Source organism: Macrobrachium rosenbergii, chromosome 8 (genome assembly GCF_040412425.1).
Source record: "Macrobrachium rosenbergii isolate ZJJX-2024 chromosome 8, ASM4041242v1, whole genome shotgun sequence".
Classification (NCBI taxonomy): Eukaryota; Metazoa; Arthropoda; class Malacostraca; order Decapoda; family Palaemonidae; genus Macrobrachium; species Macrobrachium rosenbergii.
The window spans coordinates 8,918,944-8,932,856 of NC_089748.1; the positions used below are offsets into that span (position 1 = coordinate 8,918,944).

The following is a 13,913-nucleotide window of genomic DNA, read 5'->3' on the forward strand; positions in this document are numbered from 1 at the left end:
TGAACTATTTTGTTGTCACTTGCAATTGCCTCTTGCTGAAAAAAAACTGCATGCATTCTACGTGAGCAGTACATTTACCTCATGCCAGTTATTTTAACATTTAGGCACACGGTCTTTTGTACTCTTACGTGTATTTTGTAATTGGCACTTAACATTTGCTTTTCTAAAAATCACTGCATGTTGAGACATTTGCGAAAATGTGTGATGCTTATCTAAGGATAGGTGTTAACTGTAACACAAAAGCAGAGTAGTTGTATACAAGCATAAGTTACAGCGATGGAAGGAGTAATGCTGACTTATGCATTAAAATTATCGCAGCAGTTAATTGTTTTATCTGATAATGGTGTTTGGTGTTTATTTAGACAACGATCTTCGAAAGTACCGTAGATTCTAGACATTAAAGATAACGATCTTACAATGTAACACAGTTAACACTCCTCACTTTTATAAGTTGAACACATGTATGCCAGAGAAATGAGCTTGATAAACACTGCAGGAAAGAATGATATAGTAACCCGCTGAATATCAGATGAACAACAAACGCTCGCATATGAATTTCTATTTAGATGGGAGGGAGAGCGGAAGGAAGATTCTGTCTGAAAATATGGTATATGGCAACACTGTCAACTGTACAGCGCTGAGGGTGAGGCTCTCTGCCACTCCGACTCGCTCTATCAATAATAGTGCGAAGGTGGAAGGGAACGGACCGCGTTCGACGTCCCTTCGTCGTCATTTGTTGTTGGTCGTTTGTCGTTTTCTCATACTATTTACACAGTGTGAATAGTGACTTGAGTAGTTGATTTATGTTTTAAATAGCATTGCTTCCCGTGACAATACGTTGTTTAGCCAGAATGAGAGAGTGACTGGGCGTCTGTTGGTTGAGGCTTGTCGATGAAGGTAGGAGGCCACTGTCGACCCCACACTAGGCATTAGGCCTTCCTGACTTAAGCTTAGTGTCATTTATTGCATTCAGGAGAACGAAACAGTCGTCACTGAATACGTCAGTCGGTGCTGGATGATGATATTTGGATGACGCGTTGGTACCAGTAACCTGGGTCTCTTTCGCTAGGAGCCGGGTAACCTGTAGCCTCCTAGCCTATGTTGGGTGTAGGGGAATATGGTCCGAAGCAGAGGGTGATCGCAGAAGATCTCTTGGGACATCCAAGGTGCCGTCGGCCTGATGACAGCTGTCTCCAGACAAGGTGTTTGTAGTTTTAGGGTCGACGATCACGGAATCTACGAACGTTTAAATGCCTCCATAAACATGAATCCGCCGCCGGGTGTCCCAGTTTGTGGTTTGTGCAATACTGTTGACAACCTCAAGATGTGCAACCGGTGTAAGGCCATGTGGTATTGCAGTGTTGCTCATCAAAGGGAACATTATAGACAACATAAGGCGTTTTGCAAAGAGAGAGCGCGAGCCAATCAGCAGGGAGTCAATGGTGTGGGCCTAGGTGCTAATGGTAGGAGTAGGATTGATTATGCGAGGCATCATGTGCCACCAAACACGTATGCTATGGACCGTAATGTTTTAGATGAAGTCATGAGTCAGGCAGCCAGTGACCACCCCATACATTTCCAGGGTAGCGATGTAGGCTTTGGAGGTGGACGAAGGACATCGCTCAATGATACAGAACTCACCCCTTCATTTGATTTGGGAACTAATTTAGAAGCGTATCATCATCACCACCACCACCACCACCCTCATCCGAGGTCAAGTACGTCATCCCTAGTACAAGTTTGCCCTGATTCCCAGTCATTGGAGGAGAGCGGGTTAGGTCCCACTTGGATAACAGATATCTTGCCATTGGTGATGCAAGACCTCAACAGATATGGTGTCTGCGTCGTCGATAACTTTTTAGGTAAGCCACCCAAGAGTTTCGTAAGTAACATTTGTTTTGTGTAAGTCATTTTAACCTAGATTGATGAGAGACTCGACAGAACCATGAGATTCCTGAACTATCAGCTGGCATTAGGACTGAGGAGTTATTGCCTTATATTTAGAAAACTTTAAGATTTTCTTCTCAAGTTATGTTGAGTATAATGTAAAGTAGCTTATTCTTGAGTGTCAAGTTCCTGTGCCAAATGTTTGCAAAACTCCTAATGCACTTAACATGTTATTGTCTAGGCTGCATGTTGAAAGCCACGGACATGTTACTGATGTCTAATATATTGTATCAAAAAAGTTCATCACTTGTTATAACCCTAACCCAAGTGTGGTGTACAAAATGCCTTAAGGCCTCGGCTACATTACTGTCTTCTTCTTGATATGTCTCATTATGAGATAATTTTATATTTAAACAAGATACAAAATATAGTAGAGATGTTCCCAAAGAATCTTGCACTGTGGATTTCTTTTGTAATGAAATACTAGAATTAACTGGCCCATATCAAGATAGTAGTGTTGTAAGAAAGATTTGGTTTTTATTTACAGCACAAAGTTTTGAGATATCTAAGTTTATGGGAGCAAATGCCTTAATTGAGAACATAGCTGACTAACTCGGAATTCTGCAGATGCCTTACAGTTGTAATGTAAATATTTACATTATTTTAATTAAAAAGACAGAATTATTATTTTCATTGGAAGCTTTGGCAAAGATATGCTAATTTGATGTGTCCCAAAAATGATTATTTTTAAAATTACCAACTTATTTTGTTAGATTACTGGAGTTAGGTATGACAAAATTTCTTTAGATAGAATGAAATGTCAGTGGTCAGTTGTTAATTGTGGTGTTTCCCAAGTGAAATGCAAAGGGCAAGTTGATAATAATTTAGTTATTTAACCTTCTGGGTAATGTAAAAAGGTTTCCTAAATTTTTAGTCATCTTGGCGCTTGACGAGTCTTGTGGCACGTCTTTACAGTTACAGTTAAACTTTTTTTTCCCATGCCACCAAAGGCCATGAGACCCAGGGATTCATAACACTCAGAAAATAAGAAAGTCCTCAATTATTTTTGGGAAAACCTGATTTTCTCATTCTTCCTGTTACCAAGTGGGAGATTATTGTGTACAGTCTTGGGTTGCACATTTGAAGGCTCTAAATGCCAACATTTCAAGTTCAACATGGCCCAAAGAACTTGAATGCCCTTGTCATATGCATATGTTGGCTCGTGCGAATAATTTTAAAATCCCAAATATTTTCATTTTCATTGAAAAGTCTTTTAGCTCAAGATTAGAGATATTATAGACCAACAGTTTTTGGCAGTCATAACTTTTAGTCACTGTATCATGGTGATGTGTGTCATCAATAGAAAGTTTGATAGCCTCACTGAAGGAATCAGAATGAATCATTTAGACTGTTCATGGATTAGAGCATCCTAAAAAATATGATAAGCATTGTGTAATGTAAAGGTCACGGGGTCGGGGCTATTAACAATAGGCTTATTAATTATGGTGCAGTATAAGGCAAATTGAATGGATTGTTGTGAAGAACACAGTGTCATGTGTTATGACCAGTACGATGTGGCACTGTTAGATTAGGGGTAGACGTAACCATATACTGTACTTGACATTGCTGCATTTTTATGGGTTTCTTTTTTCTTGGGATTATTAGTAATTATACATAGTCCTTTTTTTTATCATCAGTTGCTTAGAGTATGTTTTACTGTAGCTTTTAGTGCTGTTCCCCCTTTTTGTTATTCTCAACCCAGAAATCCCAGTTTCCCTATTTGAGCCCGCCCATAACTGTTAGTTGTATGGCTGAGGCAAAGAAAAAAAAAAAAAAAAAAGAGTGATGGGCTCCAGTAATGGTAGTCAGAAAGTGTGACAAGCTGTAAGAAAAATGTATGCCTTATGCATGAAAAGATCATGTCATGTAACCAAATATTGTATGTATATGTTATAAAAATTGAAGGCTGGGACTACAGTATTTTCATAGTGGAGTGATAATCACATCACACTATGTAGTAAAATATAACCATAAATGTTAATCTCGAAGCCACACACTGATGTTACATGAAGTATGATGGTGGGCTGTGCAAATAGCAAAATATGTTAAACAGCCTGGCTGTGTGAATGCTCTCAAACACTGTATTAAAATTACCCAAGCCTTTTATGATCAATATGCAGTATCAGTAGATCAGCATACACCTGTTTAATGCAGCTTTAAAGTTCAATAGAAACTACTAGAAATACATTCTTCACCCTGCATTGTTTTTAGTGATCAAAAGGTGTCACAATTAAGAATGTATACAGTAAAGAACTTATTGATGTTGGTGTGGTAGGGAGTTGGATGATAGTTCAAGATTGATTTCAGTGGTTTATTTAGGATTGTTAAGATGTGCATAGTGTAATGCAATTAAAATTTTTTATTTTTTTTTTTCATAATTTGAAATGCCAGGGAATAGTTATTTCTTTTAATATTAAAGCAACTTTTTGAAAATTTGCCATCCACAGTGGTTGTAAACTTCTGCAAGTGTTAGAGTGTAAGCATTAGTTTAAGATCCCAATAGGAAATAACCAGGTCCAGAAAGGAAAAGAGTGAGAGAATGGAACAACGCGAGCATTAAAAGGTGTATCGTGATTTTTCGAGGCTCTTACTTAACTCGGTCAATATCTTGCATTATTCTTGCTTATAGTGTATTCTTATTTCATTTTAGTGGATTACAGTATACTGTACAATATACTTTTCAAGAAAGAGTTGTAAAAATAACAGTTGTAAAAATAACAGTATTGTAATAACAACCATGTTTAGTAATATATAGTTGTGATGTCAATTTCATATGAATTAGCAGTGATGACTGATATATATACATTCCATATAAAAGTGATTGCTAAGATTGCCGCATAATGTACATGAGAAGTAAAGATCACATGGTTTGCCTGTGCAGCAGTGGCTGGTTTATTTTCCTTTTTATTTCATGTACTTTATTTTTGTGTGCTGCACAGTTCCACTTTTAACCCAAGAGTGATTCCTGTGCCTGCAAAATTAGCAGTTATGTCCTGTAGTAGTTGTCATAAAATGTGGTTATGTAATAAGATGAAATTGGTTTGATTTCAAGCATTACATGTAACTGCGCCATACAACTCAGGCTATATTGCTGAAAGATCAACTTAGACATGTCATTCCTTACATATTCGAGATAAACAGACAAAGCTGTCCCCCTAAATTTCATCATTAAACACTTGACTTTGTAGAGGTAAATTATAGGCGTTTTTATTGATAATCCATCAAATGCAGAGTACTGTAGTGGGTTTCCTCAAAGGAGTAATTGTTTTGCTTGTTTTTAATGCTCATGACAGCTCATTTTACTTTAAAGTAGAATAACCACTTCTCGATTGTCAGTTGATTCATAAAAGTATTTATGGTGTATTTTGCAGTTGTAAGATTTTGATCATTGGAAAGTCAAAACTTTCAGAATGAAATGTTAGAGTAATGCTATACACTTTTCTGTTCTTTCATTTTGAACATATTAAAACTGTATACTTCTGAATGCCATTTTATTTTCAATATAACACTGTATACTTCTGAATATCATGTTGCATTGGAAGCTTACAATATCATAGAAAGGTTCAAGAATGTAACCCAACAAGGGCTGAAGAATAAATTGTTCGTGCATTGTATCCATTTTTAGTCTTTTTTTTTTATCATCAGGTAGTGATAAAGCTCAACCAATTTTGCAAGAGGTCGAAGCTCTCCATGTCCGTGGCTTGTTCGAAGATGGCCAGGTTGTATCACCAAATGTTCAGGATCAAGCGCGTGGGATCATAAGGGGTGATAAAATCACTTGGGTCACTGGTAATGAGCCACAGTGTGCAAACATCAGGCGGTTAGTCTCGGCAGTTGATAGCATTATTGCTAAGGCCAACCACCATCAAGATGCTGGTCAACTTGCCAAATACAGCATTACTTGGAGATCAAGAGTAAGTCAAGAAAGTTTATGTATTGTTGAAAATCTGAAAAATTTTCACTTAGGTTTGAAAAAATTGTTTGGTCCCATAAAACTGGAATGTGTATAAATACATTTTTTACTGGAATGTGTATAAATACATTTTTTTATTAAGTATATTTTATGTTATTGCAGGCTATGGTTGCTTGCTATCCTGGTCAAGGGGCACGATATGTTAAACATGTTGACAACCCAGATGGAGATGGCCGATGTATCACTGCTATTTATTACATCAACAAAGATTGGACACCAGAAGTAAGTGTACCCATGGCATCTTCACATATGAAACTCTTAATAGAGTTTGTGTATCCATTGAGGAAATATCAACAGGGAATGTAGGCTATCCCACAAGTACAAGGAAGCCTTGTTGCATCTTATTTACATTGTTACTTAATTCAGTTTTAATTTTTAAGTTATTCCAAGCAAAAGCTTTCATCCAGCTCATTGTATAAAAACCTCATTGCACTAATTCTAACAGTAATGTCCAAAGCACACACACCACTGTTGCATTGCAGATGAGTTAATATTATTATTGTACCGTTGTGTTTTAGTATTTGAATCGTTTTCCTAAAGTTGTGTGTATTTTGATATACATTGTATATTGCTTTTGGTCCCTTTACCAAGATTTCTTGAGGAAATTTTGTTACCATTGAGTAGTCTTGCAGTAGTCATGGAACCTTTTACAAAGTATAATCACTCGAGTTCTCTTGATTTAAAAACAAAAAAAATTAATCATCCAGTACCACAATGGTCCCGTGGCATATAAGTATAAGAAGCGCTCGCAGGAAAAGGTGAAAGGAAAGATCGTAGTCTGCAATGTTTCCTTTCACCTCTTCCAGCGAGCGCTTCTTATAAAAACATTAATAAATTGGTGAAATGTAAATCGGCTACCCTCTTTGAGAAAAGAAAATGTTTGTATTCTAATATGAAATACCCGTTTATTCTTGGATCATGAAGACTGTTTTTGAAACGTTGAAGAGGTGGTTTTTATAGCGAGATTAAATGAATGTTAGTACGCTATGCATAGTGGAGAAATGGAAGTTTTGGACAAAAGTTGCAAAGGACTTAAAGATGACAGAGATTACTTATAGGTTAACCAAAAGAATGGCTGTACAAAAGGTTTTGAGTAGAATTGCCGGAAGTGATTAGGAAGTTGAGGACCACAGCTTTTTTTTTCTAGGCCTGCGGAAGGTTACTGCCAATGTTTGTTTTACACCATTTACAGTAATCATCTGACTTGAGCATCGGTGCTTGATTTTATATCCTTATGTTTTGCTCTCCTATTTAGACTTAATTGCTCATTAATCTTTAACCAGCTGTAAAATTATAGTTGAACGACTTAAAGATCCTTGAATTACTTGTCTCCCGTAGATAGAATAGGTGAGGTTCACATGCCGGGCTGGTGTATGTGGTTTATAAGCAGCTCAAAAACATAACCCGTAAAATGATGACAGTTGGGTTTTAAATTTATTTTCTTGGAAGACATAATATAGGTATGTTTTTAATATTCATGGGTATTAGAAGGAGAATGGGAATTTATCTGTCAAAGTCGGGTATGGTCTCAATTTTCATAAAGTGGAACCAGTAGAAATGGTGTGAATGTTCGTGAAAGTGGCAACATCGAAATATGCAAAAGTTAATGCTGGATGATTTAGGTATATTTTGAAAATGGTCTAGGTATCGCAAAAGGCAGGCACGCACTGAAGTTGGTTCTGTAAACTAGGGTAAGGTCATTTTGAAAGTGTAGCATTAATAGTGTATCACGAGTGTTAGATGGTCATGACACATGCAAGTAAGAGAATGACAGAAATTGATGTACGTAGTATTGTTAAGAGAATGACAGAAATTGATGTACGTAGTATTGTGACAAAAAAAAATTGCCGTATGCAATATGTAGTTTATATGGACAGTTTTGACTTGTGCACTCGTCACATACACACTGGGCACAAATAGAATAACATTACCTTACACATACTTTTGTTTGCGAATGGATGTTATGTGTAATTTGTTTTGTACACTACGATTTATACCTTCTGCGAAATGACGTCAAAATTATTGTTAGTCCAGCGGTGTGGTCGAGTCAAGTCCTCTTCCCGCTAGTTCAGTTGTAACTCGTGACCCCAGATAGCCAGATAACCAACTTGTAAGAGATTATGTTATCAAGATTTTGTACGAATTCTCATTTTCTTAAAGGTTGCGATGAACAGGTTCATTAGAAACGCCAGCTGCATCTGGCAACGTTTCGTTGATTGTATTGCCATTTTTTGCCTAAATTTCCGTATAACAGAATTTTCAAGCATATCGCTTATGCCCCAATAAATGTATGCCATAGATACAGAATCATGTAGTAGACTCAAGGCAATTAAAAAGCCCGGTAAATTCACTCACCCACTACCTGTGCTAAGTGTGCTTCCGTTATGCGCCGTTGGTGGCCTCTTTCCTTTGATAATGCTTGTTGAGGGGCGATCGCCTTGTCACGTACGCCATGGGACTAGACTAATGCTAAATAGTGCCTGTTCCATAACGATCACAATATTTTAGCGTGATCATAAGTATTTACTTGATTGTTTGATGTTTGTCAACATGAGTTTAATGCTGTAAAGTGTAATCAGAACGGTTACTGAAAACAGTAAATTACTCGTCTTCACTCAATTGTGGGGGGGGGAAGGGTTGGGCATCATCTCTCCTTGTAATAGCATATATATAGTGTGCTTGCAAACCTAAATTTCCCCCTGAGTTACGTAAGCAATTTATTTAAAAGAAAGCTGGGCAAACAGTTGCAAAACTGATACTGTTTTCTGCATTATTGTGAATCATGACCATTCCTGTATCGCGAGGTATGCAATCTAGTTCATTTTGTAGGACTTGTGAAAGTGGGTCAGCGGAAGCAATAGCGACAAGAGCGTTGTTTATTCTGTTGTATTGAAGTTTACGGTAATAATGCGGCTATACCGAAGGAAACCGTTATCTGTATGATATTGTAGGACACATGATCTCTAGTTGTATGAAATTCGGAGTACTTTTCCCCTGTATTTGATTGCAGTGAAAGTGATTTTCTTGTACATTTGTCTCAAGGTGAAGTGACGATAAAAAAAACTTGGTAGTACCATACACAGAATTTGTCTCAACAATTATGATCATTGTTTGAATGCACTGCACATTGCCCAGTTGTAAATCCAAATTTAGTTGACCGATTATTTCTAAAGCTGTACAACACTTCTGTTTAATATTGTTGCGGAATGAATCCGAATGATCTAGATCTAGCTGGAAGCACGATTATGGTGGCTGGTTATTAGGACTTCAAGCAGAGAGAACTTTGGAATGCCGCCAAGTTTGGGTGAAGATTGGCACATGATTTCAGCCAATATTTGAGAGTGAATCGTACTTTTTAGTGTATATTGACAGTCATATTTTATGGTTATTACTCAGATCCTTTTCTTTCTTTACTCCAGTAGTTCAGAGTCCATAATTTTCCAAATTTCATTAGTCAAAGGTATTGCATTAATGAAATTTCCTTTCTTCATTAATTTCATTCATAATTCCTAGTGTGACGAATGTCGTTGCAAGTTGCTCTCCTAAAGATTGCTTCATCAGTTAGTTGTTGGCTGTGAAAGAGAACCAGAATGCTTGCAGTGCATTAGTTGAAATTCCAGTTTTTATTAGGTTGGGGTGATCAGAGTAAGTTACAAATGGTAGCAGTTTATATTCCAAAATTAATGTAAGATCTCCAGTATGTGTTTTTTCTTTTGTCATATTTAAGACTGCAGTATTTATAAACATCAATTCATTTTTTGTAACTAAAAAGAAATTTTACTTTCAGGGTGGTGGGGTGTTACGTATCTATCCTGAAGGTAACAGCCAAGTAGCGGAGATTGAACCACTTTTTGATCGCATGCTTTTCTTTTGGTCTGATAGACGGAACCCTCATGAAGTCTTGCCAGCGAATGTTACAAGGTGGGTATTTAGGTTTTACCAAGATTATGAAAATAAGTTTCTTGGATTGATTTAGTTCCTGAACATGCAGTGGGATAGTAGTCATGCAGAATATTACCAATCTTGTCAGCTTACCACATTAATGAAGGTCCTACAGTATTAATCGATATTTGGATTTCTCATTATTTAAATGAAAAATTTTGACACCTGCAATTGAATGTTGTTTGTTCTCGCTCTTTCTCAGCAGATATGCCATCACATTGTGGTACTACGACCAAAAGGAACGTGAGGAATACCTTTCACGGGCATCTGCAAGTACAGCAAGTACCTGACAGGGAACGCCATTGTTTATAAAACACTTGGCCATACATGTTAAGTCACTGTGATTGCTGTCCCATGCACGTTGTAACCCCCCAGGCTGTTGTGGGAGTACCATCCAAAGTGTACTGCGTGATGTGGTGTCGAGCATACATTGTTAACTACTATAGGATATATTGCAGTTGTGACTGCAGTGCATCATAGAGTGCCATAGTGGTGACTGAGTTTGAAGTTCTTATGTATCCAACAAATGAAATAACAGGCTATTCCAGTAGCGCCTAGTGAGGTTGAAAGAAAAATATTGCCACATGCAATATTAAGGCTTATTTAATTGAATATTTCTTCCTCTTAGAAACCATACTTTTTATTGTGTTAGTTATTTATTCAGCCAGTAGCATTTGGTTTCAGAATTTGGAAATTATACTGTACCATATAGTGTTGGAAGGTATACCATACCATATAGTGTTGGAAGGTATATCATACCATATAGCGTTGGAAGGCTTATCACAATGTGGTACATTATGTATTCCATAATGACCATCTATCCAAAAAGATGGCATTGAACTCCATGAAGGTCAAGTTGTCGAGCTTCTAATATCCCCCCCCCCCTTCTCCTCAAAGTCAATCAGTCCATCATTCAGTATATCAAATTGTAAGTGCCAATGGCTTGCATATGCAAGGTGCATATTGCAAACAAAATACTCTTATTTTAGTGTTATAGTAACACATGAATTTGTATGCTCCTGAAGAGAGTTACATTCTTGTTAGAGAATTGTTAATGAAAGGAAGTATTGGAGAAAGTGCAGTGCCAGTGCAGTACTTTTAAAATTATTGTGTCTTGTACCATATGTGTGAATTTTCTGAAGACTATAATAAAAACTTGACAAATTCTAAAGTCTTCATTAGGTCAGATTAATGTTGTTAGTCACAGCAAATTATTATAATAGTGATGTAAACATTGTGAATCGATATAATTAATTATACAGCTTTGTTACTATGAAAATAATTATGCATTGTATTTTATTGCATAGTTCATTGATAAATTGTGAGAATTTTGCCTTTGCCTAATTTCTTAAATGAAAAATTGTAATGTTCCAGTTGTGGTCCGAGTTGAGTATATTTTAAGAATCAGACAAATCTCTGTCCTTTATATCTCAGGTTTTTCTTTTGTTATTTGATTATCGATATAAAGTGTGCCATTACGGAAACTGGAACCTCTAAAAGTTTTATTTGCTCATATGAATATGTTCAGCATTTAAATAAATGTACTTCATTTCTGAAATTGAAAATGAGGCACTGTGCATTGTACGAATGTACAAGTAATTTGAAGTCGTAAGACCTCAGATTTTATTCTTAAAGACAAAGTGGCTGTGAACTTGTTCCTGATTGATAGTTCTTTAAGTGCAAGAAATTTGAGTGTTATTTATGAGTACAGTAATTATTGCATAGTCGATTATCATATACGTATGACAAAATTGTGTGTATAGTCATCCATGGGCAATTTTCTGGAAGATTATACATTTTTGTAAAAAGTCTTGAGTTTCATAAAGCATGTGTATTCATTGAGAAGTTGTGTGATATTTCTTTTTAATCTACTATAAATTCCATAAAGTTACTCTGTGTTATTTTGGGAAAGAATGTAAATTTACATTGGACCAAAGTATCCAGTACCGGATGCCAGGCAAGGGAAAGTTTGTAAACAATTGAAGACCAAATTTGAGTTTGCAGTGCTAAGTAGTACTGCTTATTGCTCAATATTCTTATTATATGTTTAAAAGTGTTACAGGGGCACTATAATGACGTAGAGTGTACTTGATTGTGCCTAAAGTTTTGTATGTTGCATATACATTTGGTGCTATCTGGTAGTATTTACACTGACGAGCATCATTGCATAACGAAGTGGGTGCATTTTGAAATCTTGTTTGGAGAACTGTTAGCAATGTGAATACAATACATACTAACATTATTTTACCTCTTCTCATATGTTCTGAACAACAATTGTTGTGCTTCCATTTTATTATTGGTATGTATTCCCTAAAATTTAGTTTCCTTTCTTGACAGCACCTTATAGTGATGTCAGATGTTCCGACAGGCAGCAACTGGTAGAGAAATAGCCAAGACTGATGTTTTCTTGAATCATGTATTTGGATATTTTAGGGCAGATCAAAAGTTCACAACCATGCAATTATACAGATATACTGCAAGTTTCATTTTTCATTTTTCCTGTTTATATGGTAAATTAATTCACGGGATATATATTTAAGCAAGAGGATGTGTGGTTGGATGGATGGATAACTGTGGCCAAGTATTGTAATAACTTTTGAAGTTTTATGGCCTAAGCCCAATTTCCTTAACTTGAAACAACTATTCAAGACAGCTTTATATGTTAATGCTTGATTAACTGAAAAAGTTAAGCGAGAAGTTTGTAAGTAAAGGGGTATATGGACTTATAAACAGCTTATGATAAATGAGAGCGAGTCAAGTTTATTCATTTGGGTCTTAGGCTCTCTAGTGGCAAGCATATCTAAAAGTATGAAGAAATGGTTAACCTAAAACACAGTGCACTAAATATAAAGATGACCTAGTTAATGTATATGTAGCAAAGGAAATAAGGATATAGTAAAAGCTTTTGCTGTGTTGGTTATGACTGGATCAAATAGGCATTCCTTTAAATAATGATTTTCAGTGGCACTGGAACCCCGTCTTAAATAATTTTAAAAGGTGGTGTTCAGTGGATGATAGTTTGTTAAAGTTAACCAAACATGATTATGACGAGTGATATTCGAAAATAGATGACAAAAATACGAAATGCGTTAAGTTGAATTTATTGAATCTGTGGCAACATAAGGTAAAATCCTACCTTGAACACGTACATTCCCCGGAAGACAAACAACGATGCCGCCCAGATGTCTGGTATCCTAGGCACTGGCTACCAATTCCCTTCTTCCTCGAATCCTAAAAGTAAAAGAAAACTATCGATCAACGAGATCAAGATAATGGTTAAATAATAGCTGTGAGAAAGAGATAAAAGTTTTCAGTAAAGTAATAGCACAATTAATTAAAGGATCTCGCAAAATATAAAAAAGTGATAATGGATCCGAGTTTATTTTTAAGGCTTGATGAAAGCGCACAAAAAAATAGGGCACCTTCAAAGTGTTGTTCGATGTGCCAAATGGAATGAGACCTACCTCAAAGAATACCTTGCCCTGGTTTGTTCAGCAGAGAAAATCATATATGTTCAATAACGCATTCGACAGTCGCCAAATTTTATACCATCATGAATTGCAGTTTCCCAAGGCGTAGACAGCACACGATCCCATGTCCAGGCCATCAGTGATTATGAAAGAGGGGATGATGAACGCGAAGTCTCACAGGATTCTCATGTTCAAATAATCTAGTACTGTAAAGCAGCAAACGACTTAATGGAGCACTTAAATGACATTTTAAATCAATTTGTATTTTTTATAACTAACAAACCTTAATGTAAGGATGAATTTTCTGGCGCCAGCTGGAGTCCGGTTAAAAATAACACAAGGAGTTGGTGGCATCAGGCCCCCTCGATCTGAGACCACCTTGGCGTGGCGAGGGGGTGGGGCTCTTGAACCCCAGGAATTCGTTCCCGGCTTTTGAGTCCAAGAGTCCCATGTACCATTGTATATTTCTTTGAATTAATTTTTGTGGAATTTTCCGCTTTTGCTAAAATTTATTGGACCTGATAAACAGGAAAAGATATCATAACTGGGATTGGGTTTTTAGCTAAATATGGGAACTCTGG

At 36.5% G+C, this 13,913-nt stretch overlaps 1 protein-coding gene across 4 annotated transcripts in view; it reads left to right on the top strand.

The window, feature by feature from the left end:
- The window catches only part of Hph (HIF prolyl hydroxylase), a 32,097-nt gene extending 19,755 nt beyond the window's left edge, over positions 1-12,342 (top strand). Inside the window, exons 2-6 of one of the 4 annotated variants that reach the window (XM_067107238.1) lie at positions 1,583-1,862; positions 5,593-5,861; positions 6,023-6,142; positions 9,708-9,841; positions 10,065-12,342. In XM_067107238.1, coding sequence (XP_066963339.1) covers positions 1,583-1,862; positions 5,593-5,861; positions 6,023-6,142; positions 9,708-9,841; positions 10,065-10,152 — 891 coding nt within the window. In that variant the 3' untranslated portion in view covers positions 10,153-12,342. Of the gene's footprint in view, positions 1-1,029; positions 1,863-5,592; positions 5,862-6,022; positions 6,143-9,707; positions 9,842-10,064 lie in introns of those variants that run through there. The other 3 variants (XM_067107239.1, XM_067107240.1, XM_067107241.1) reach the window with 3 other exon arrangements.
- The last annotated feature ends 1,571 nt before the right edge of the window (positions 12,343-13,913 follow it).